Below are 23,191 nucleotides of genomic sequence, written 5' to 3'. Positions count from 1 at the left end.
CCATGGTCTGCACCAACTCGGCCTCCGAGTGGCCGATGCGCTGCTTATTGCTCACGTCATGGAGCGGCCTCCCACGGAGGCGAGTGCTCGCCGGCAGTTCCTCTCGGCTGCAGGTGCAGCAGCGAGCAAATCCTCTCGAAGCGGGGACATCCTCCGTCAGCTTCGGCAGCTTGACCATGACGCGGCCCGGAGCCCCGTGCCCAGGTTGGACGGGCACGTGCCGATGAAGCCCAGGTGTTCGTTGTACATGAACTCCCTTCCCTTGGCCTTGATGCTCTCCTCGACGCTCTTGATGGCGCGGCAGAAGCGCTCGAACACGGCGCCGACGTCGCCCCGTCCTGCATGGAGATGACGCGCATGTGGTCCTCCTCGTTGCACCAGACCAAGAAGGTCTTGTCGTTGTTGTGGAAGATGCCGCGCGCCGCCAGTCGCGCGCGGCGCCCGCAGCCTCGAGCAGCGTGCCGCCGCCGGGCTTCTGGAAGAGGAAGTGGTCGGTGATGAGCTGCTGCTCGTCCTCGGGGGACATCTCGGACAGCTGGTAGAACCTGCCGGCCAGGTCGCCGCTCATGTCCCCGAGCGCGGCTTGCAGCAGGTTCATCACGTCTCTGCGGTGCGCGCGGGACGTGGCGGGGGGCAGCGGCATGCCGCGGATGTTGCGGCCGGCGCGGATGCGCGTGGAGACGACGAACTCGTCGGGCAGCGTGGCGTCCGTCACGTGGGTCGCGTCCATGTCGCACTTGTGCTGGTCCTCGGGCTTGTAGCCGTGCCAGCCCTCGATCACGGGGTCGAGCAGCGGCCTGAACAGCTCGTAGCACTCCTCGTCGCCCGCGGTCACGCCCACGCCCAGGTGCGGGTTGTCCACGCCCGTCTGGATGGCGCGGTCCAGCGTGTAGCCCGTGGAGGTCGAGAGCTCCTTGAGCTGGCCGTACACCTCGCGCGACAGGTGCCTGGCCATGAGCGAGCGGTGCGCCGGCGTGAACTGCGGGAAGCCCGTGATCTTGGCGTCCGTGAGCTGCGCCGACGAGAGCTTCTGCGCCAGCTTGTTGGGCGACACGGGCGCGGCGGAGGCGGCGTCTTCGGCCATGGCTGGCAGCGAGAGAGATGGAGAGATGGAGGGATGGAGATTGGAGGGCGCGTGCGGCTTGCGGCTCCAGCTGCGGAATGAACGGAGGAGCTCCTGGTGGGTGCGGGAAGATCGCAATGCCGTGTCGAAATGATTGCCGCCAAGTATACTGGAAGCAAGTCATCAGGTGGATACGATGCGGCCGCGAAGGGACGCGGCGGTTCAGGGACGGGATTCTATAGATGGCTACATTTGGTGCACCTGCGCTGCAACCAGCTGCCGGCTGCTATTGCGGGAGTGTTGAGCTTTGAGTTTACCCTGCACAGCTGTACATTGTCCGCCGGTGTAGCTGTATTGCTGTTGCTGCAGCTGGCGTCAGTGATAAGGTTGCGTTTTCGAGTCTGGCGCCGTCCACGCCACTCTGGTCGCCAGCAATAGCAGCAGCAGCAGGTAAATTGGAGCTGTGGACAGCCGACTCGCAATACAGGCATGAAACCCTGAAATAATGCGCTGCTGGAGCTCACTGCGCGTTGTTAACGCCCTTCTCCAAGTCTGAGCTGGCATATATCCATGTAGCAGTAAATTATTCAGCTATGATAATCGCCTTCAGACTGCAGAGCATAAACTTCGGAAATGTGAAGACTTGCGTGTCGATTCATAATAATGGTTAGCTTGCTATTAGTCCGCCCAATAACTTGATCCAGAGCTGCTTCTTGTGCGTCTAAGTGATCAAACTATGGCCAAAAGTACCTCCCGTTTATACGAGATCCGAATACGTGCGTTGGAGTCCACGCTGTCCCGAGTTCAAGCGAGGACGACCTCCTCCTGAGTTTCGGGACGATCGCGATCGCACGAACGCGTACGGGTTGCTGCCATGAGGCGACGGGAAGACGCCGAGGCGAGGTGAACGCTGGACGAACTGCGAGTTGAAGACCGTTTCGTCGTTCGGGTCGGGCTCATCTTGCACCACGAAGTGCTCGTAGGCCGACATACCATCGCCGCGTCTCGCGAACGGGTCGAATCCGGCTGCAGAGGTACCGAACATGGACACACGCGACGGTGGAGGTGGCATCGGGAGGTTTTCGGCTGCGAGAGCTTCGGCAAGTCGGTCGTAGTTGACTGAGTGGTGGTTGACGACGCTCCGGCCGAGTGCCAGACGACGACCTTCGAGACGCATCTCCGAGAGCGAGTGCACCGAGTCGCGGTTCATGAAGTACGCGGCGGTGGCGAAGTCGCTCGTGGTACTGATCTCCTGCGAAAGGGACTCGGCGAGCTTCGGGTCCAGTAGTGCCATGCGGGTCGCGATATTCGCTAACGCGATGGACGGCTGGATGATCAGGACGCCCAGCTCCTTCAGGTCCTTGCTGAAAGTGCAGTCGGGAATGACTGCGATCATGCGGGGGTGTTCTTCTCCCAGGAGGGCCTTCATCGTCCGGACGTGCTCAAGCGTTCGCATGCCGTCCCCAGTGAAGATCAGCACGTCAGCCGCCGACATTCCCTGCACGTGCTCGTCGTGCTTGCGTTCTCGCACCTTGTTCTTGTACTGGATCAACTCGCCCTTGGCGGATCGTGACAAAATTGTTTCGTTGATCGTGTGCCACTTGTCCGCTTGCTCCTTGTCTAGCAGTGGCACATTTACTTGAGCGCCATAAAGGGATAATTCTAAGGCAATTTCAAATGCCACTTCGTCTTCTCCGATCACAACTGCGCTTTTAACCTTGTAAAATGGTAGCAGCGCGCGTGGGTCACCGTTGCCTTGTGTAATGTTGCTGCTGGAGAGACGGCTTCGAGTTCGGCGAAGACTTCGGCCACCGTTGACACTGCCTTCGCTATCCGAAACATTAGCTCCGTCTTCAGCAGGTTGAGGCTCGGCTACTCGGTCGTACATGCTCTCACCGGCGCGACTCAGGCCAATCGCACAGAGTACAGGGCCGATGATCTGGTTTACAACCACTGCTGCCACGATTGTCGCTGCAAACTCGCCTGCCCACGGATCGGTACTCAGCGCCTTCACCTCGTTGGCCAAACCCAGAGCCACACCAGCCTGAGGAGTCATGGTCAGCCAGAGATTGTTGTACTGCCTCGGCGTGAGCTTCAGCAGGAAGCGCCCGCCCAAGTAGCACGCGATGAAGATCGCCACAAATCGCAGACAAATGTACAAGCTCATGAGCGGAATCGCATCCACCACCTTGTCCAGCTTCAGAGCCGCTCCAGTCATCACGAAGAAAGGCAGGAACATGTACGGCGCCACGGTATCCAGGATCACATGCATGTCATGGCGAATAAGTGAATAGTGGCCGGCGAGGCATGAAGCAACCATCAGCACGAGCAACGGCTCGAACTTGACCTCCCACGAAAGCCCATATGACGCCACCGTCGCATCACTAATTGTCGTTGTCGAAATATAAAACACGTAGCCCAGCGTAAGCCAGAGGAAGCCTTTGACATATAAGGACATCCTTGTCGTCCAGAAAGCAGGTCTCTTCGATCGTCTGCGTTCGTGGTCCGTTTCTTCCACGTAGGCATTGTGAGGGTGAGGCATCCGATCCGGGTCTTGTGGGGTTTCTAAGTCAAGTTTTTGACTGTAGTTCGAGGCTGTGATCGATTGCGGGTCATGCAGATCCAGGTGTTCATCGGCTGTGCTACCGGGGATCTGGAAAATTAGGATGATCACCAGTCCAATGAGCGCACCGAGCAAGAGGTTCGAAACAACGATCGACAGCGTGAAAAATAAATTCCCGATGGAGATGTTGAGGTCCGCGCAGTAGATGGAGCACACAATCCGCGAAATCGAGAAGGACACCAGCACGACAAATTCCGCCGTCATCGTGGCTCCTAACATCAAATTCGTGAACGGCCCGACACTGTTGAGCTCGATCTTGATCGCCATGACAGTCGCCGGGGACCCCAACACGGATATCGAGCCGAACATGAGCGCAATCCCCAACTGACAATTGGTGGTGAAGTGGTCGTAGAAGAAGGCGTTGTGGGCCAGCAGGTGCACCGTCGTCAGAATGACCATGGCCGTCACGTAGAGCACGCTCAGCAGCGTGAAGATCTGCTTGAGCTGCGGTCTCAGCTCCGGCAGATAGATCTCCTGGCCCGCCTGGAACGAGATGAAGGACAGCGCCAGCGCGCTCACGTAGGTGGACAGCATGTTGACGAGCGCCTTGGGCAGCAGGTTGGCCACGAACGGCCCGGCGATGATGCCGATCACGAGGTAGCCCGTGATCAGCGGCAGCTTGAAGAGCTTGGGGAAGAAGAGTCCGAGCGGGTGCGCGGCCACCAGCACGACGATGAAGGCCAGAGCATACTGCAGTGTGTCCGCCGTATTGTTCCACGAGTTGAAGGGCACCGTGGCGTCGTCGCCGCTGGCCGCAGCAACTTGCTCAAGCAGCAGCGACAACAACAGCAGCAACAGCAGCATTGCTACCAAATACCCCCAATTGGAGCGAAACGACCGGCGTTGCAGCCTGGCACTCGACCGCCTCGACTTGACTTGGCTTGAGCTAATTCAGATTTGCGCTGCCGCTGTGTCCACTGAGTCGGCAGAGAGAAGGACTCACTCGCACCTTTCTGCTCAGAAACGCAGGTGCTACACATCGTGGCGGGCGTTGAAGTATAATACATGCAATGCTCGTCATGTCGTGTGCGGCACCACACAAAGACTCTCGTAGCGGCAGACCGCCATGCACCTCTGGCGAGATAGTTATGCACGCACGCCAAAGGGAAGAATGCCCGGCGTGGCTGGCTGGCTGGCTCTAGCTGATACCGATAGCTAGTAGCTAAGCGCCGTGCCCACTCGATTCTGATGGTGGTGGTGGTCGGTGTGTCTTTGCTGCTGAATGAGGAAGATGGACGTCCACCAAGCGTCCATCTCCGGGTATCCTTCCGGCTCTCTCTCTCTCTCTGAAGGTCGAAGGCACCATGCCCGCCATGTGCAGAGCTCTATGCGAGGCGCCTTGACTTGATACTGCCTGCACACGTCCATGGTGCCCGTCGGTTTAATATCGCCTGCTTCAAGTTGAAGTCTTCAACAGATTAATGCAAAGCGTGCGAGAAAGGGATCGGTCATGCACACCAGCGGTGCATTTCGTTCGCTGCCATGAGTGTGGAGTGTGGTTGGTGGTGCTACATGTATTATCGCGCGATGGAAGCTTGGCGAGAAGTTGCTGGTTAGGACTAAGAGGCCGGAAGTCAACTTCAGTGGTCGCAGGGTGGATCAGTTTGAGACAGCGAGGTGCTACGTAGCTTTGCAGCCCGAAGCAAGATCGACGATCGATAGCGCCAACACGAACGGACCAACTACAACGAATGCGACAGCGAGCTCATTTCTGAATTTTCAAGCGCGAACACCCAACGGATGAGGAAGAAGGCAGCACTTACTAACTACTGGTAGTTGCTCCCCTCGCATAACTGGCGAAAACTGGCGATGTCGGGAGAGCCGCTCAGTCCTTGCGCGTGGGTCGGTCCTGCATATCTCGTAGCCTGCGCTTTCGTGCCCGCTCGAGTCGCTCTTCCTGGCTGAGAGGCTTGCGAGGGCCGACCGGCACGATGTTCTTCTTCTTGCCGTCCTTCTTGCCCTTTTTGGCTTCTGTCACCTTCTTGCGCCGAGCCCGCTCCTCGTCCGAGTCGTCGTCGTCGTCGTCGTCATCGGGCTGTTCGTCGTCGATGATGTAGAGCCGCCGTCGACACGGACAGCACGTGTAGTACATGCAGCCCATGCGGATTCGGATGGCCTGCTCCTGCCGCTTCAGCTTTGCAACGCGTTCCATCTCCGCCTTCTTGGTTCTCAAGGCCTCATCACTCAAATCCTCGACGTTCTCCAGTGCTGCCAGTTGTGCGAGTTTTTCGTGGTGCTCAGTGGCCAGCTCCTCGATCTTCCGCTCCCACCACTTTTCGCCTAACGTGAAGATTTTCATGTTCTGTTGAATACGGAAGGCGGGGTACAGCAGACTGGGGAACTGCGCGTTGAGTTGCTTGAATTCCGAGAAGTCGATCTTGCCGTCGCCGTTGAAGTCGAAGGTCTTCAGCGCGTGCTTCATGTTACTGGTTTGCTCGTCTGCGTGCAGGATTTCTAGGAGGTGTGTCAACTCTTCGCCTTCGATTGTGCCGTTCCTGTCGTCGTCGAACACGTTGAAGCAGACTGCAGGCGGTGAACGTCAAGTGGCTGCAATCCAAATTTCGACTTGGAGTTCTAGGAGCGTACATTTGAGCATGTCTTCCTTGTTCAGGAGACAAAATTTTCCCAGAGCCTCGACATACTCGCTGAAGTCTAGGACACCGCTGTTGTCCTCGTCTATTGCAAACAGTGAGCAAAATGCACGGCTCATGAATGTTACGATGGAAGTAAGCGTACCGATGAGGGCAAAGATCGCATCGCCAAACTCCGAGTGCTTCTCGTCAATTGAGGTGTAGAACTCGCTACGATCAATGGTACCGCTCTTGCTACGTCATTGCACAAGCCCCGTTAGACTTCACTGTGATCAGAATTCAATCTCTCTTGCCGTTAGGCGTCATAACTACTCAAGAACAAGCACAGCAAAAATGAGTGCCTTGAATGAATACGATGAACTCAACAATATCATACCTCTTTGTCGTATCGAGAAAATCTGCTGTAGAGTACGCGGAGATCCTTGGCTGTCACTGCAGCGAAGTGAATCGTTAACCTATTACAGGTAAGCACCAAAAGAGAAGCCTCGCGTACACTTTAGCTGTGCTATCATGTGCTGCATGCGTTCGTCGGGCACAGGCACCTGGTTGCTAAGCGTACCGCCCATGGTTCCGACACCAACAATCGGTACTCGTGTTCGAGTAGTAGGAAGCGGCTAACAATATGGAGCCGTTACGATCGTGTTTTCAAGGTAAACCTCGCTGGAAACTCACCACTACACAACTGCATCAATGCGGTCAACCTTCGGCTTTTTGCATCTCGGATCTTCCTCACTCACGTAGCAGCTCATGCATTCATAAGTCGACCAGCAACTTATTTTCCATTCTTGCCCTGCCAGCGAGGGACGGCCATAATGCGAGCCATGCCTCGGTGGACCTGTGCCTCGAGGTAGGGGCCGTCCACGACTTCGCCGTCCACGCACATGAGGTCCGTGGACCGCTCGGGCACCAGCTTAAAGGCTCGCGTGCGCACCTGCTGCACTCCCTTCTTGTCCATGTGATCGCCGGTCTCAATGGCCAGCATCATGGCCAATAGATCCTTGCGCGGGTGGGCACCGTCCATGAAGGTGATGTAGTTGTATCCGTCATCGAACTCCGCGCCGGGGGGCAAGGTGGGCGTCCGAAGCCGCGTGCGATACGTTCATCACCCAAACGATGCGGAAATGGCTGCCCAGCTCCTTCCACTTGCCACCGTTGGCGCCTTGCTGCTCCGTCTTCTCAGCCGTCTCTGCAGCCTCTTCGTCCTTCGCGTCTTCCGGGCCAGACGTCTCAGGGGGGCCTTGGCCCTCACCGTCAAACAGGTCCATCTTCGGCCGCTCCGTAGAGTTCGGATCGTGTGAGTCGAAGTAGTGTGGAGGCTCCTCGTTCTCTCCTTCCTCGAGGTACCAGATCTTACCGGGGTACTCGGGTCGTTGGAACACCAATTGGTTGACGAATGCGACCGTGAAGCGCAGTGCACCCAGCACCCGCAGTTTCTCCGAGCCAATATCGACATCAGCGATGGAGGCCCATTCCAGCGACAAGAACGAGTACGTCGTCTCCTTCCCGTTGCGCACCGACGTGATGTCCAGGTTGTGCGGCATGCCCTTGGCCAAGATGAAGGCGGCATTCACAGGCTTGCCCTTCTCCTCGCTCTGATGGGCAATGGAGTGCGCGAGCCCGTTGCCAGACCCTCCAGGAATGATGCCGATCGGCTGCCGGATCGCCACGTTCCAGTCCGGCCGCTTCATCAAGCCCTGCACGACTGTAAACACGCAGCACACAACTATAGTAAGCTTCGTGTCCCCAGCAGAAGAGAAAACATAAGTAGCCCCACTTACTCTCATAAAGACTTCCGTCTCCACCCACAGCGACGACGCAGTCGTACACACCCAGTGGAACCTCCATGACGATTTCCATGGCGTGGTTTGCATGGTCCATGACCTTCACCTCTGTCTCCACGTTGGCAAACCGGAGCACCGGCGCCACCTTGTTCTCGTAAATCTGCAACGCGCGTCCTGCATCACCCACAGCCTTCCGTCAGCAAATGAAAAAACAAACCCTCCCTCCCAACTCTCCATTCCACAGCACGCACCTGATCCACTGACAGGGTTCACCAAGACCAAAACTTGCGCTGCGGTCTGTCCACGACCTCCAGCGCGTCCAGAGTCTCGAGCTTCTCCACCGCCGCCTGGTTCCTCGGGTCCGCCACGAAGTTGATGACCTTCTGCAGTTTGAGCACCTGCGGCATCTGCTTGCCGCTGAAGCGGAAGAAGAACTCGCTGATCCTTCTCTTCTTGAGCGTGTTGGGCTTGTGCGTCTTGCACAGGCAGGCGAAGATGCCCAGCAGGAACTTGGTGTCGTCCTGCACGGCATCGGCGTCCACGGGCGTCTGGACGTGCTCCCCGTCCGCCGTGAGCAGGTGCGCGCCCAGCACGTCGCTCCACGGCAGGTGGAGCGTCTGCTGCTTGGTCTGCAGCGCCTCGGCCGCGCAGTGCGTCGGCGTGAGCTGGAACTGCACGGACTCGTGGCTGCTACTGCGCCACAGGGTCTTGAAGACCTGCTCCAGCCGTAACTCGGCCAATATCGCGGCTAGCGAGGTGGGGATTTCAGGGGCAGCAGCTTGCGCGTCGAGCTTCGGCTCGGAGTCTTGCGGCGCGCTGGAAGTCGGTGGGGCCGCCGCGGGGGCCTCCGTCGCGGACATGGTGGGGTGGTTGTTCTCGTCGAAATTCTCAAACTGACGATGTGGAGGTGCGTCAAATTAAAATAAGTCGGTAGAAAACGATGATTACGATGGTGTCGTGCTGCTTAATCAAAGTCGAGACAACGCGAGTTAGTATACCCTTCGGAAAATAATTGGCTGTTAGACGGAATGAGGTGTTGAATACGCCGCAGAACCACAATAACCTTTGGTATCAGATGACATTCAGACACAGTGATACCAGAGCGGAGCGACAGGCTTACCACGAATCAAATGATTTTTTGATCGGGCAAATCTTTAACTCTCCCACCTCTAACTAAAACAATTGAATGTTCTTGTAACGTATGTCCAATACCTGGTATATAAGTAATTATTGTATATATATTCGATAGGTGAAATTTTGCCACTGTTCTCATTGCTGAATTTGGATTTTTATGTGTTGTATTTTAAACGTTCAATCAAATACCTTTACATTGCGAACACTGTTTTATGTATGCGCTAAATTACAATTTCTTTTTCAAACGATTAACTAAATGCATATTTAAAATTAAATCCTCCGTATAAATATCACTACCAATTACTTAACAAAGATTAGATTCTTCTATTGATTGTAAAGTATTATTATATAAACTTTTGAAGTTAAACTTGAATTTATTTTTATTTTTCACTTGATAACAGGATCACACATTATTTTTGTAGCTCCAAATTGTTTTGCAAACAAGTTATTCTAAATCAGTTAAATCACCAATAATACTTTTATTAATTCCCCATGGAAGATCTCGACAATGGTAACTGAGCGTATGCTGACCGCGTCAACTGAGATGACAGCAGGCTACACCGGACGAGGCACTAAGTCCATATTCGCAGCAGGAGCAAGCAACAGAGGAAGACCCGACGGAACAGCGTGCCCAGGTATTTGACCGAGCCATGGTCGTCATTACTGGGCTGCCTGCTGTCTTTAGTGCGCTGAGTGGTGAGGTTAACGTGGCGTTCACAGGCATCAAAGAGGGCTCATGCTGGCAGGAATGGCCCCCGCAGACAAGAAGACCAAGTCTGGGCGTCACAAGACCTACCACACCAACAACCCCATGGACGTCCGACATGCTAAAATGTCGTATTTGACATCTTACCAGGTGTTATTTGAAGCAGCTGCAGAAAATGTCGATATCCCGGAGCGGCGTCGGGCTGGACGACACGACGAGAGCACGACGATTGTCAAGGCAGGAAGCACGCCGTCGCTGGTGCCACCTAGTCGATTCACCACGGTGGCTCGGGAACGGGCGGCTACGCAGCAATTTCGCCGGCGAAGAAGCCGCTTCGGGTCGAATATCCAGCGGAAGACTGCCCGGAATACGACACCCCGGTGACATTCGAGAAGCGAGTGTAGAGGAAGATGCGCAAGTACTATTTGGGCGCAATTTACCGCGGGGCGGAACTCAAGGAACTCTTCTACAATGATGGACCGATCACGGACGACAGCCCGCTGGCCAAAATTTTCCTCCAAGAATTCATCGAGTACAAGGCGGAGTGGTGGACTGGCGAATTTTTGGATTTTATTTGTGCGCACGTACCGTGCGCAGCTCCAGAATCCTGTCCTGCGGCGTCACCACTAGAAGCGAGCACAAGTCCAAGTCCTGCTTGTTCAAGTCCAGACACACAAGAGAGTTCGACGACGCAAGAAGATGTTCCTGTTGACCACCACACGGACGCTCCCTCGGTACTGCGGACACCGCGTCAGTAGGAGGAGCTGAGAGGACAGCAGGCTGGACCGGACGAAGCGCCAAGTCCAGATTCAATCGCCACCGACCACCGCAGCATCCCGAGCGAGCGACCGCAGCAACCTGTGGTAGGCTACGACTCGTAGCGCAACTCACTTATTCAACAGTTCTTTCAATATTAAAAATATGTATTATCGAGTTGGTGAGGTGGTTGGTCCTGTCGAATTTATCAACCTGATGATGTGTAAGTGCGTCAAATTAAAATTTACTAAAATTAAATTTTGATGCTAGAATATTATTAATGCTAAAATATATCTGGCCTCCAACAGTTCCAAAACAATTTTTTTTTGAGACCGCGGCAAACAAAACGGTCCCCGGTCACCCTTTGGAGTTTTCGAGATAATCGATTTTAAAAGTTGGTCAATCACAAATTCATATAGAACCGGACATCAAACTTTAAAAGCTAAAAATCACTTATAGAAAGCGAAAATACTCTCTTTCGATTGATTTTTACACGATATTCCCGGTAATATACAATACGTTCAAATTGAAAAATTGTTGAGCGCGGACGCCCAAATAAAATCAGGGTCCGAAAATGGGGATATTTTTTCCTACTGATGCAACTTTATGAGTTCTTAACATTTTCCAACGACCAATAGCTTTAGAGAACTTTCGATTCATGCGGTTAAATCGCGATTCGTACTTAGCTTCGTAATCAGTTTTTTGTTTGACGCGGTCTCAGATGATACATCTGAACCTAGAAGGGGAGGGGAAGCCGGTGGCTTCAACGTGCCCCTTGGAAGATCTCGACAATGGCAACGGCGCTTATTGCACCGGACTTGCCCGCAAGCGCAGACTTTCCCCACAACACCACAAGAGCGTTGCCTAATTGTAGGTGTGAGTGACGACAGTCCTCGCGGATGGGTACTCAACGCGGAGGCGCTGCCCTTCAGCGAAGCTTTAAAACGAACGAGAACGAAAGCGTGTTCTCGTTTATAGCGCCCGATGCTCGTGCCTACGCGGCCCAACGCAGGTTGCAGCGTTTGTAGTGGCAAACACTTTGTAATGTCACAATGGCTAGTTTAGTGTTAGTAGACCTCAAGGCCGCCGCAGGGCTAGACACCAACAACAAATATTTTGGGGGACTGAAATGATGATGTCACACATACGTCGTTCCAATGGCGCTGTGCGCATGAAGCAATTGCCCGAGATGAGAATGTTGGCAAGCCATTGCGCAGCGAAATGAAGGCCGCCAGCAGAATCGTCAAACAGAATAGTCGAGGCTTGACTGTTCTGCTTGACTATTCAAGCGGCCTGTTCATTCGACGGCCAATAACCCACATTCTGTAGACCGTTCTGCGCTACCAGCACGTCTACCAACTTATCATTTACGAAACAACTTTTGTTTGCAAGCTGCAGCAGGTACTAGTACTTTGCAAATGCGTCGGCGGGTCGAGGCTCGGCTCGGATGCCATAATCCTATCCTTTCTCCTTTGTATGTTGAGAACTCGGTGAGTGAGCATGCGCTCAGAGGATTTGCTCGTGGAGCCGCGACAGTTCGGTTGCAGCGTCAAGTTTCCCTTTTTGCAAAGGCGCGCGCAGAGAGAAGTTGAAGTGGCCTGCCTCCTTCTCGAACGGAATAGGAAGCGCTGCATCCTCGCCATTACCACCAGGACCTACTACATGTACACACGCTCTTGCTCGTAGCAGAGCACGCCTAGCACGCCTTGAGGAGCCCTCACTTTCTACCCAGCTGATTTCTATTTTGACCCGCTCGCACGCTGTGCTGATCACGCTCGACGCCACGACGCAGGTGGCTTGAGTTGAGGCGAGCGGCAGCAACGTGACATAGCTATCAATCACTCAGCCCGGCATACATTCGCCTGAGCGTGGCGCGAATGCATGCCGACCTCCAGCAGCGAGCACTGTGCGCCGCACAGGCCGCAAATCCGTGCGTAAACCGACCACATCGAGGTCATCCGCAGCCCTCATCGCCGCGGCAACCCGCCCGCCACCTACACGACACGACGCCGAGTAGTGTAAACTCCGCTCCGCTGCTTACAACCGCGAACCGCATCGAAAACAGCAAACACCCTGGCCGCAGACGGCGAGAGGGTCAAGTCGAGCGCTCGCCCACAATCACACGTCCCCATCGACTTCTAATTGACTCGCCCCGAGTATCGCGCACAGAGCCAGGCCCGTTACCATCATTCCGGCCGCAACGCATTCGCCTTCCTTCCTTCCTCGAGCAGAAGCCAATACATTAGCGGGGACGCATCCCTCCTCACTCACTCGCCATCTCGCTGCGTCCCGTGAATATTGGCCGGCCCGACCCGTAAACTACTCAGCGCACCACCAGACCAGACGTGACCATGCCCCGCCCAGCCGACTCGCCCGCGCCGTCCTCCGCCTCGTCGTCTCCCGCGGCGTCGCCCGACGGCGGCTTCCTGTGCGAGCGCCTGCAGCAGCTCCGCCAGCGCGTGCGCAGCCGCTGCCTCGCGGCGGACGCGGCGGAGGCCGGCGCCATCCCGTGCCTGCTGCAGTCGTGGCGCAAGCGCATCGAGGCCATGGACGACGCGCCGCAGATGCACAGACACCACAGAGGCCACCGCCACTTCGGCCACCACCACCGGCGGCCGTGCCACGCAGCGGCCGAGGACAGTGACGAGTCGTCGTCATCATCGTCCTCTTCTTCTTCTTCGCCTCCGCCGGCGTGCGGCGCGTTCCCGTTCCGCGGCCCGCGGCTGCTGCACCCGCGGCTGGAGCGGCAGCAGGCCGTGTGCTCGCTCTCGGGCCTCTGGGGCGGCTTCGCGTCGCCGTCACAGTCGCCGCCGCCGTCGCCCGAGATCTACGCCAAGCCGAGGCATCGCCGACACCCGTACGCGCGCTGCTTCGGCCGCGGAGACGAGTCCGACGACCGCAGGAAGTCGTCGGAGTAGGGAGGAGCTGCTAGGACGGAGGACAGACGAGTGTGGCCGAATAAATAGCGACAGATATTTATTTCCCCCTAAAAGCTTCCTTCGCTGGACTTCGGCCTTTTGACGTAATCAGGTTTGCGGCTTCCACTTCCTCGCGACTTTGCTGCGCGGTTGAGTTTGCGTGACGTAATACGAGTGGAGGCTAGTTTGGTTCAAGAGCTGGGATCAGGTGAAAGCGTTGGCAGCATGAACGAAGCGGGGAGCAGCTCATCGATACGATAGCTCACCAAAACGATACGATTGGCAATCTTGCGGAGTTTGGGACGGAGGCAATCGCAAATTTTCGATCATAACCTTACGCGAATCGACTCTCGAGACTTGGTCTTGGATATGAAGGAGGTCGGGTACGTTATCGTCGGGAGGAGATCTCGCGAGCGCGATCGAGGAGAATCGATCGCGTTGACCCCGATGTGAAAATGTTGACTGTCCGACGTGGAGACCGAGAACGAGATGAATACAGATGACTGGGTCAGCGACGACGCGTTGGGTTCCCAGAAGTAGACGACGAAGACGGTCTAGACAGTGAAATCCGCGTTCTTGTTGCGCTGCCCACAAAAAAAGATGGAATGAGGGGCTTGATTGAAACGAAACGGGCATCGCTGAAGCTTCTAGCAATTTCGTTCCCTATACGCTTGGTAACTTTGAGCGAGCTGTGGGGTGCGACAAACACTGAAGCGTATCGACGATGAGAAGCTCAAGTCTTGCATGACTAGCTGAGTATGTTGGCGGATGCGATCGGAAACACCGTATTTGGGGGGGAGGGGGGAGGAGGAAACGACAGCACCGTAAGTGCTTGTGAAAGTGGTGTATTTAGGTTCCTTACACTACGCTCCTACCGCGCCATGCACGACAACACCTTATCTTCCCTGTGTTTGCCTGCGTCGCAGTCGTTTCGATGGAGGGGCCCGATTTCTTGAAAAATAAATTGTTGCTTGCAAGCATGTTCACGGAGTGGAGCATTTCGACTTCGCGCTCGAACGTGGCTGTAGACGCAAAGGCATCCTCATCTCAAAGCTAAGCGATTTTCAGCAGGACCTAGCACAAGCTTCCGTTGGAGCCGAAGTTCTTGCACGCGTAAAGGAAATCTTCTATTCACGTAAGGAGACTTGTTTTGGCCTACCAGGTAGTGCTGCAACATGCATAATAGATTTGAAGCAATCAGGAAAGTAACGCGACTTTGCTGTAGGCGGGACTTGTGGGTGCTTCCATCGCAACGGCGTTTACTGTGACCCGCGGCACCGCTTGAGTAGTGTAATGACCATGGAGGTAGACGGTCACCACAGAATTCTTTCAGCACGCTACGAAAGATTCGAAAGGGGCTCGGAAAGTTGTACGGGCTCAGCAGCGGTTGATGACACTAATTCGACCCTCCTTAACAGGGGCCTTTTCATTTTCTTTACAGGAAAAACATCGACAAGGGTTAACTTTTTTCAGGTACAGAGCTGCTGCCTCGAACATATTTTCGGGTTGTTGCGCAAGAGTAGTATTGCATTCAGACCCAGTCTTAGCTTTCTCCAAGTTGAGAACAAGATCATCCATAGCTTTTCTGTAATCCATCTGCCGAATATTTCCTTCTATGTCAATGATGAGTACTAGTGACGAGAATTGCATAGAGGAGGACTCGCTTCCTTTGAAACGCCGTGTCAACTAGGGGCTTGATTACCAGAACTGGTTCTGCATCCGCTACTTGCATCACTTGCATCCTGGATAGACGTGCTCAAAAGATGCAAATGCTCAGTGCACCCCTTTCGGGTGGGTGTAAACTTTGTACCCATCGTGGCATTTTAGTAACCCTATCTTATTAGAAGTCTGGATGGGCCGGGTGGTTGCGAAAATTTTAGGACAACGCTTTTCTTTCAGTGTTGAATTTTATGCCTAAAATTTGAAGCCAACGCTTCTTTTCTTTCAGTGTTGAATTTTTGCTGCCTACCTGCCATGAAGTCGCTGGTGTGCGTGGTAGCAGCTTTAGCGCTCCAGCGTGTCCTACTTCCTTGGTCACCAAACAGTAGCAGGAACAGTATAAGCTACTTAGTAATAGAGAAGACACTTGAGAGGTAAACGTCCGATGTCAAAGTGATTCATTACTAGTTACACGCACTACTCAACCGTAGCACGAGGAGGAAAGTCCCTGACAGAAAACCCCCTTTGGCCAGTTGCCATCCATCGGATAGTCAACAGGTCGATCAGAACCTGTCCGATTGACAGATTGGTTCTTGGCAAGGAACTTGAGTTCATCTTTCTCGGATGTTCCTTCGGACATCCTCATACGTGGTTGTTGGGGATGGGAAGCTATTCGTCGTAGGCATCGAAGGTTCCATGAGGGTCGGAGACCTCAAGAACGCGATCAAAAACCAACGTGCATCGGTCATCACGTGAGGCTGCAGATGTGACGCTGTGTCTTGCCAAGAAGGGCCCAAATTGATTGAAGGAAAGCGACGTCGATGTGAAGATGTTGGAGACGGGCCGTTTTCCTCTGGGAATCTTGGAATCATGCAGAACGATGATAATAAAATGAGCACACCCCGTCGTGTCGATTACGGAGCGTTCGGCTTTCCAGGGGTGGATGAAGAAGAAGCTGAAGACGACGTTATCCACGTGCTCGCGGCACACCCGGGAATGGAAATGCGTGATGCCCCGACGGATCCGCATCCACTTCGCAAACGAAGATGGGACCAGCTGAACGAGGTCTTTGACCGGAAGAAGAGTGGTAAGCAAGCGGATTCCACGGACGACTCAAGCTTGCCTGTCGACGAGCTCCAACGAGCTCTAGAAATCAAATTCTACAAGCAACCGCGAAAGCCAATCCCTGACGAAAAGCTCAATGTGCTGCATGAATATCTGAGTCTACTGGCCAAAGCGTACGGGCTCTCTGTCGATGTAGAACGATTACACTTCATCGTCCCGGTCGTTGCCAGCGCCTGTGCTCTTTTCGACGATGTCTAAATGCACGCTAAAAGAACTGTTTCTGGGGGTCAAGTCTCATGGGATACCACGTTCGCGTTTGTGCTTGAACGCGGCAGTAAATTAGTGTGCGTTGTCGATGCGAAGTACAACTTCCGACAGGGTCTCGCTCAAGCGTACGTTGGAAGCGAAGTGTTTGCGGAAGCAAAGGGGGCAGCAAAAGTCTACAGCATCGTCACGTGCTTCACGCAGTGGGTTTTCTTGAGAAGTCTGGACGACAGAATCGAGCAAAGCCAAGTGGCGTTGATTTCTATTGAGAATGATGCCCCTACTCGCAATTCAGTGAAAGACGTCGTGGAGAGGATTTATGCCCTGCTGTCACACGACGACTAGCTGTCGGGGGAATCTCGAGATGAACGGCCGAAATTGAAGTATGAACGACACAGGAACATCACTAGCGGGAAATTAGTTTTGCATGTTATTTGCAATATTCTTCCGGCGGATAAATCAAAAAAAAATTTCAAACACTGGCTCAAACTAACGAACGCACAGCGGCAGAGACCCGCCATTAGATGCCGCCTTGGTGGTTTTTCGTCTTGCGTAGAGTGCGCAGCCGGCCGGCAGAACTGTGGTCAATTTTCAGCGGGTTGAGAGCAAAGCGGGCGTTAGCTTGCGTGGCGAGCTGACCCCGCAAGACTTTGACCTCAGCCTTCAACTTCTTGTACTTGTGTCTCGACTTTTTCGCTGCTCTTTCGGCGGCCTTGGTCTGCTGTTGAAGCTGCTCGTTGTCGGCTAGGAGTTTTTCCTGGCGTTTCGACTGCTCCACGTGAAGTTCCTCGAGTTTTTGCTGTAGTTCGCTGTTGCTGTGCTGCCACTGGGCTCGCTCAGCTTCCATGCAAATCACTTGGTTGGTCTGGGTACTTACCAGGGACATGCTACCGAGTGCTAACGCTGTGAGCCATCCCGATTTATTGGCATTGTCCTGTTGCAACAGCGTGCAGGAAGCTTTCAACTCTGTCCCTGTTTGTTTTTCGTATTGTAGATGATGCTGCGAGACTTTGAGCAGTGTTTCCAAGCTTTTCACTTGTTGGGCCACTAATTGCAGCTCGACGTCGGCCAGATTCTCCGCTCCACGCCACTCTTTCTCCATACGAGCAATGCACTCGCGAAGGTCTTGCTCTTGCCATTTCGACCACGTTAAGTCTTCCTTTCCTTGTTGGACGTTAGCACGTTCGGCCGACAGCTCCGCGCGATCCACAAGATCTCGCACCACAGCCTTCACCTCGTTTTGTTCCTGCAAGCTCAAATCAACTTGGACACGAGCTTTCAATTCGACGAGCTGTTGCTGAAAGCTTGTGCAGTTCTTTTCACGAGCAGCGACAGAGTTCTCACGGGCTCGCATTTTGCGTTTAGCTCGACGTCCTCTTCGCAGCTCCTTCCTCCGCAGGCGATGAAGCAGCGCCATGTCCAATTCCAGCGTAGTTCCTACTCGGCGACTACGCGCTAGATCCTGTCGCAAAGCCTGATTTGCAGTTTTCAAGCGCTTGAGTTTCTCCTTCGTGTTATCGTTGGGATGACATGCCGTGTCTTCGTCGGGCACATTCACATCATCCAGGTACGAGCACAACCCCCCAACGTCGTTCGGTAATTCGACATCGTCGCTATTAAAAATTTCATTTGAGCGTGAACGCTTGCCTGTTGATCGCGGCGTTTTCGTCGATAACAGACACTTCGTCATCTTCTTCCTCTCAGCGCTGCGGATCCCACATTGCATTCGAGCCTGACAGTTCCTGACTACAGAAATCGTCTAGTCTCAGACAACCTTCACCATCCGTAACAATACAAGGCGTTCAATTCTGTCCTCTTCCCAAACCATAACGCCTACCATCGCGGGCGCAATGTACCGTTCCGGCGTTACATTCCGTCCGCATACAACCGCCAAGTCATTCTTACCTTCCCGCACGCGCAACAATATGGAGCAGCAGCAGCCGGACGCGCCGTCGCGCTCGCCCCGCAAGCGGCGCCTCAGCGCCTCCTGCTCCCCGCCCGCCAGCGACAAGAAGCTCCGCTCGTCCGCGTGTCCATCCGCGTCCTCCGCGCGCGACAAGCACCGCCACAAGCAGCAGAATCAGCAGGCCGCGCGGCCCCATTCCGCGCCGATTCCGGCGCTCAAAGCGCCGCGCGCGCTCTTGCAGCACTCGCAGCAGGCCACGCAGGAGATGGACAGGTTTCTAGCCGGCTGCGCGCTCTGGCAGCGCCGATTAGCGGCGCTGGGCGCGGAATTAGCCGCCAAGGCGCGCACAATGGAGGCGCGCGAGGTGCAGGCGGCGCTGACGGCCGCCGTGGACGCCGTGCAGGCGCGCGCGCTGCAGGAGGAGCTGGGGCGGGAGCAGGAGCGGCTGCAGTGGGCGCGCGCGCTCCAGACGGACGCCCAGAGCTGCCTGCAGCGGCTGCACCGCCGCGCGCGCGAGACGGAGCTGTTCGAGGCCATGGAGAAGCAGCTCGCGGACGACCGCGTGCTGGAGCTGGAGACGCAGCTGGCGCAGACGCGCGCCGTGGAGCGCGAGAAGGAGCTGGAGCTGTCGGCGCTCCGGGCGGACCAGGAGCAGCTGCTGCGCTCCAGTCACGCCGACGAGCTGGAGACGCTCGTGGAGCAGAAGAAGGAGGCGGAGCAGGAGCTGAAGCTGGTGAAGCAGCAGGTGGAGATGCAGAGGGAGCAGCTTGTGTGTGTGGAGAGGGAAAGGGTGAGCTTGAAGCAGCACAACCAGAAGCTGCTGGAGGAGACGCGCCGGCTGCGTGAGACGCAGGAGACCAGCGAGTTTGAAGCCGTTCAACACAGCATGACGCAGAACGAGGAGATCAAGAAGCTGCAGGCGCAGCTACAGGCTGCCAAGGTAAGAGAGGAGAAGATGGCGGCAGCCCTGGCGGCTGCCAAGAGAGAGGTCGACAAGGGGAAGCAGCGGAAGGGCGAGCTCAAGATCCTGTATGCAAAGTTCAGCTCCACGATGGACTCTGTCTCCGAGAAGACGATGAGACTCGAGGAGCTGGAGCAGGAGATTAATGATGCCAAGACGAAGGCGAGCGATATGGAAGCTCAGAATGAGGAGCTTGCAAAGCAGGTCGCTCAGCTTCAGCAGCAAATGTCGGATCTGTCGGCGGCCCAACATCGCGAAAAGGACGACATGAACGAGGAGCTCAGCAAGGTGCAGGACCGCTGTGCGGAGCTCAGAGAACTCGAATCCCGACAGAAGCAATTGGCAAGCGAGATGCAGGCCGAGATTGAAGAGCTCAAGGCGCAAAACGATGCTTTGAGGGAGCAACAGGTCAAGATGGAGCATCAAAGCGTTGGGCAGCCCTCAAACGAAGGTGACAAACGAACCCGCGACGGTGTCAATGCGCTTGTGAAACAGATTGCAGAAAAGGAAGCGCTGCAGATGTTCGTTCAGCATTATTATTCAGCTGCCGAAGCCAAATGCAGCGAATTGCTAGAGCAGGTCAGCGAATTGGAGTCGTCGAAAGTGTCCATCCAGAGGCAAACGAAAGAGTCGTGCAGTGTACTACGGATGTGCACGCAAATTGAGTCGTGTGACGAGTCAATTCGCGCCTCGCTGCTTGATGTTATGGCTACGCTGGAGGGTTTGGCATGATGAAGGCACACGGTATTCCATTCACAAGATCGATTCATATTCATTTTCAGGCCACGCAGAGTGTGCAACGAATGGCCTTGATGATCGAAGCGAATTGTTTGATGCACACTAGATCGCACGCAAGCGTCAGCAAAAAAGTCAAGTTAGAGTGGTCACGCGGCGGCCAGCAATGGTGCCAGGATTGTGCTGGTTTAAAACTCAAGCACCAGAAGCCAATCGTCGTCGACGCTACCACCCGACGGAGGCGTGAAGTCCACGTGGGTGCCGTTGCCGCCCTCCGGGACGCTCACCGTCGAGTTCGCCGAGTACTGACCATCACGAGGAGAGAACCAGGTGGCACTGCCCGTGCGAGCACCCGACCCGTTGTCGAGCTGGAGGCTAAACGAATCACCGTGGCCGGTGTAGACGTAGTAGCGGTCACGAGACTTGGAGGCGAGGACGGAAATGTAGCGCGTGCCTTCGTAGGTGTTGACGGACTTGCCGGTGTGGTCACTGGGACTTGCAAGGAGCTCCCGAGCAGGCTCGAGGGATTCGAGGAAGGTGGTAGTGAGGTTCTGGAGCGGCTTGGTGACGTACTGAATCTGGGTGGCCCCCTCAAAGAAGATGTCGCGGCGCCATGAACCAGAAGTGTTCTGGTTGATCTGGGCGGGGTAGTAGTCGCTGTCGCGCAGCAGGTCGGAGCGAGGCTCATACATTTGCCACACACTGTTGGCACCATAGGTGAAACCGGTTGCACCACCGTAGACGCCGTGGTACAGACCGGTGCGCACCTCGGAGGCATTACAGATTGGTTTTGACAAGGTGAAGCTGTAATGGGCACCCTCGTAGTGGTTTTCCAGGTCGAGGACGGGGCCCGTGAACTTGTCACGCATCCCGGCAATCAGCTCGTAATTTTTGTTGCTTCCCAACCATTGATCGGCGTGAAGGAGTAGTCTGGGTCGACGACGGCATGGCCGGACTGCACCGCATCAATTGACACGCGGTCATCTTCGTTTTCAAGCATGTTGTGGCCGTAAGCCTCGGGGTGATCTCAGGTTTGACAATCCAAGCTGCAGACGGGTGATACAGCACAACAGATTCGTAGCCTTGCGAGCTCTCAGACTCCTTTAAGCCGGCACGCATGCTCGCCCACACGGATGACGTATCCTCGATTGGTGCTAGCAATGATGGCAGGTCCTGGTTGGGGTTTTCAGCGTACGCAGCCTGAACCTCCGACACGTTCCGTGACCACAGGACGTTGGAGTCACCACCAAGAACCTTTGGCAGACCAGGATACCGTTCACCGATGAACTTGCCCCACTCGTTTGCGTTCGACTCGTTGAAGATGGGCGTCGTGCTGTGCCAACCGCCATTCACGTACATGCCCCACGTCGGGACCAGAGCCATGAGGATGCCGTAGCTCGCGGCCAGGTCCACCGTCCAGTCCACCAGTTCAAAGTAAGCCTCGTTCGGGTTGGTTGGGTCCGAGTTGTTGAACGGCAGGTCCCCGTAGAAGTTAGCGCGGGTGGTGCCATCAAGTTCTGAGACCAGCACGGTTTGGACGACGTTGTAGCCCTGTTCAGCGCGGGTTTTGAGGTAGAAGTCGATGGAGGTTTTGTTGAGGCGGTGGATGAGTTCCCAGGCCGTGTCGGCCTGCCAGAAGAAGGGTGCTTTGGAGGCCGTGCGGGTGAGGTATCGTCCGTATCGCGGTGCAGTGATGGCGAGGTCATGCCACGAGGGATCTGCCGCGGAGGCGAGTCCGGCCAACGAGAGGAGCCCGGCGACAGCAGCTTGGATTTTCATGGATTACGGCTCAGGATGGCTTGGTGGAATCGAAGTGAGTTGAGAAATGGTCATAATTGGAAGTCGGCATGCAGAGCTAGCCTGGTCGGCCTGTCGCTATGTGTACTTCGATTACGAGCGTTGAAGCACAAGCTCACCGGAAGTGCTATAAGTGCCACGGTGAAAGTAGTCACCGCTCGCAAACATCGGTGACCGCGCGATGAATAAAGTGTGCTGCATGGTGCGTGCAGGTGCATGTTCAACATGATGGTACGAAGTTGGTAACGCGAAACCTGAAACCTCAACTTCGCACGGGAGCTCAAATCTGATTATTCGGGATCGTAACGTTTCTTCCTGACTACCGAGATTTCTCGACGATTTCGACATCCGTCTGAAGATGTGTTTTTACAAACAATAATGGTTACAGTTCACAGCAACACATCGCTTTACAACCTTGCCAGGGAAGTATCACGTGTACTTGGAAGTAGGACATTGTGTCCCAGCCTAGCCTATTGTCCAGAGCAATTGCGGGTACAGTGGCCGTATCACTACGTTTTTGCTACGATCAAATACTCTAAAACGTCAGCACCAGCATCCAGTCGTGGTCAATTCCGCCAGTTGAAGGAGGAGTGAAATCCACACGGGTGCCGTTGCCGGTCTCCGGGACGCTCACCGTCGAGTTCGCCGAGTACTGACCATCACGAGGAGAGAACCAGGTGGCACTGCCCGTGCGAGCACCCGACCCGTTGTCGAGCTGGAGGCTAAACGAATCACCGTGGCCGGTGTAGACGTAGTAGCGGTCACGAGACTTGGAGGCGAGGACGGAAATGTAGCGCGTGCCTTCGTAGGTGTTGACGGACTTGCCGGTGTGGTCACTGGGACTAGCAAGGAGCTCCCGAGCAGGCTCGAGGGATTCGAGGAAGGTGGTAGTGAGGTTCTGGAGCGGCTTGGTGACGTACTGAATCTGGGTGGCCCCCTCAAAGAAGATGTCGCGGCGCCATGAACCAGAAGTGTTCTGGTTGATCTGGGCGGGTAGTAGTCGCTGTCGCGCAGCAGGTCGGAGCGAGGCTCATACATTTGCCACACACTGTTGGCACCATAGGTGAAACCGGTTGCACCACCGTAGACGCCGTGGTACAGACCGGTGCGCACCTCGGAGGCATTACAGATTGGTTTTGACAAGGTGAAGCTGTAATGGGCACCCTCGTAGTGGTTTTCCAGGTCGAGGACGGGGCCCGTGAACTTGTCACGCATCCCGGCAATCAGCTCGT

The 23,191-nt window shown here is 55.2% G+C and overlaps 7 protein-coding genes across 7 annotated transcripts; 2 read left to right on the top strand and 5 right to left on the bottom strand.

Annotated features, from left to right (window-relative positions):
* Positions 1–156: 156 nt before the first annotated feature.
* On the bottom strand, positions 157–1,084 carry IUM83_14522 (creatine kinase, mitochondrial precursor; the record flags this gene model as incomplete). Its single annotated transcript, XM_067939276.1, has 2 exons — positions 157–286; positions 384–1,084. The coding sequence occupies 2 exons, from the start codon at positions 1,082–1,084 to the stop codon at positions 157–159; spliced, it is 831 nt and encodes a 276-aa protein (XP_067793613.1).
* A 736-nt stretch (positions 1,085–1,820) lies between these two features.
* On the bottom strand, positions 1,821–4,490 carry IUM83_14521 (uncharacterized protein; the record flags this gene model as incomplete). The annotated part of the gene is made up of 1 exon (XM_067939275.1): positions 1,821–4,490. The coding sequence occupies one exon, from the start codon at positions 4,488–4,490 to the stop codon at positions 1,821–1,823; it is 2,670 nt and encodes an 889-aa protein (XP_067793612.1).
* A 1,021-nt stretch (positions 4,491–5,511) lies between these two features.
* IUM83_14520 (Sphingosine Kinase) lies at positions 5,512–7,262 on the bottom strand (the record flags this gene model as incomplete). The annotated part of the gene is made up of 4 exons (XM_067939274.1): positions 5,512–6,209; positions 6,273–6,362; positions 6,423–6,511; positions 7,159–7,262. The coding sequence occupies 4 exons, from the start codon at positions 7,260–7,262 to the stop codon at positions 5,512–5,514; spliced, it is 981 nt and encodes a 326-aa protein (XP_067793611.1).
* Positions 7,263–7,320: 58 nt separating this feature from the next.
* On the bottom strand, positions 7,321–8,918 carry IUM83_14519 (putative sphingosine kinase; the record flags this gene model as incomplete). Its single annotated transcript, XM_067939273.1, has 4 exons — positions 7,321–7,979; positions 8,056–8,232; positions 8,310–8,355; positions 8,439–8,918. 4 exons carry the CDS (start codon positions 8,916–8,918, stop codon positions 7,321–7,323), a joined length of 1,362 nt encoding a protein of 453 aa, XP_067793542.1.
* A 4,087-nt stretch (positions 8,919–13,005) lies between these two features.
* On the top strand, positions 13,006–13,572 carry IUM83_14518 (uncharacterized protein; the record flags this gene model as incomplete). The annotated part of the gene is made up of 1 exon (XM_067939272.1): positions 13,006–13,572. The coding sequence occupies one exon, from the start codon at positions 13,006–13,008 to the stop codon at positions 13,570–13,572; it is 567 nt and encodes a 188-aa protein (XP_067793580.1).
* Positions 13,573–17,080: 3,508 nt separating this feature from the next.
* Positions 17,081–17,407, bottom strand: IUM83_14517 (uncharacterized protein; the record flags this gene model as incomplete). The annotated part of the gene is made up of 1 exon (XM_067939271.1): positions 17,081–17,407. One exon carries the CDS (start codon positions 17,405–17,407, stop codon positions 17,081–17,083), a length of 327 nt encoding a protein of 108 aa, XP_067793546.1.
* Positions 17,408–18,485: 1,078 nt separating this feature from the next.
* Positions 18,486–20,159, top strand: IUM83_14516 (GTP-binding protein 2; the record flags this gene model as incomplete). The annotated part of the gene is made up of 1 exon (XM_067939270.1): positions 18,486–20,159. One exon carries the CDS (start codon positions 18,486–18,488, stop codon positions 20,157–20,159), a length of 1,674 nt encoding a protein of 557 aa, XP_067793581.1.
* Between the last annotated feature and the right edge of the window lie 3,032 nt (positions 20,160–23,191).

Source organism: Phytophthora cinnamomi (genome assembly GCF_018691715.1).
Source record: "Phytophthora cinnamomi strain GKB4 chromosome Unknown Contig28, whole genome shotgun sequence".
In the NCBI taxonomy this organism is placed as follows: Eukaryota; Oomycota; class Peronosporomycetes; order Peronosporales; family Peronosporaceae; genus Phytophthora; species Phytophthora cinnamomi.
Note: the sequence above shows the minus strand (reverse complement) of the source record. Positions and strands in the feature narration are given on the sequence as shown.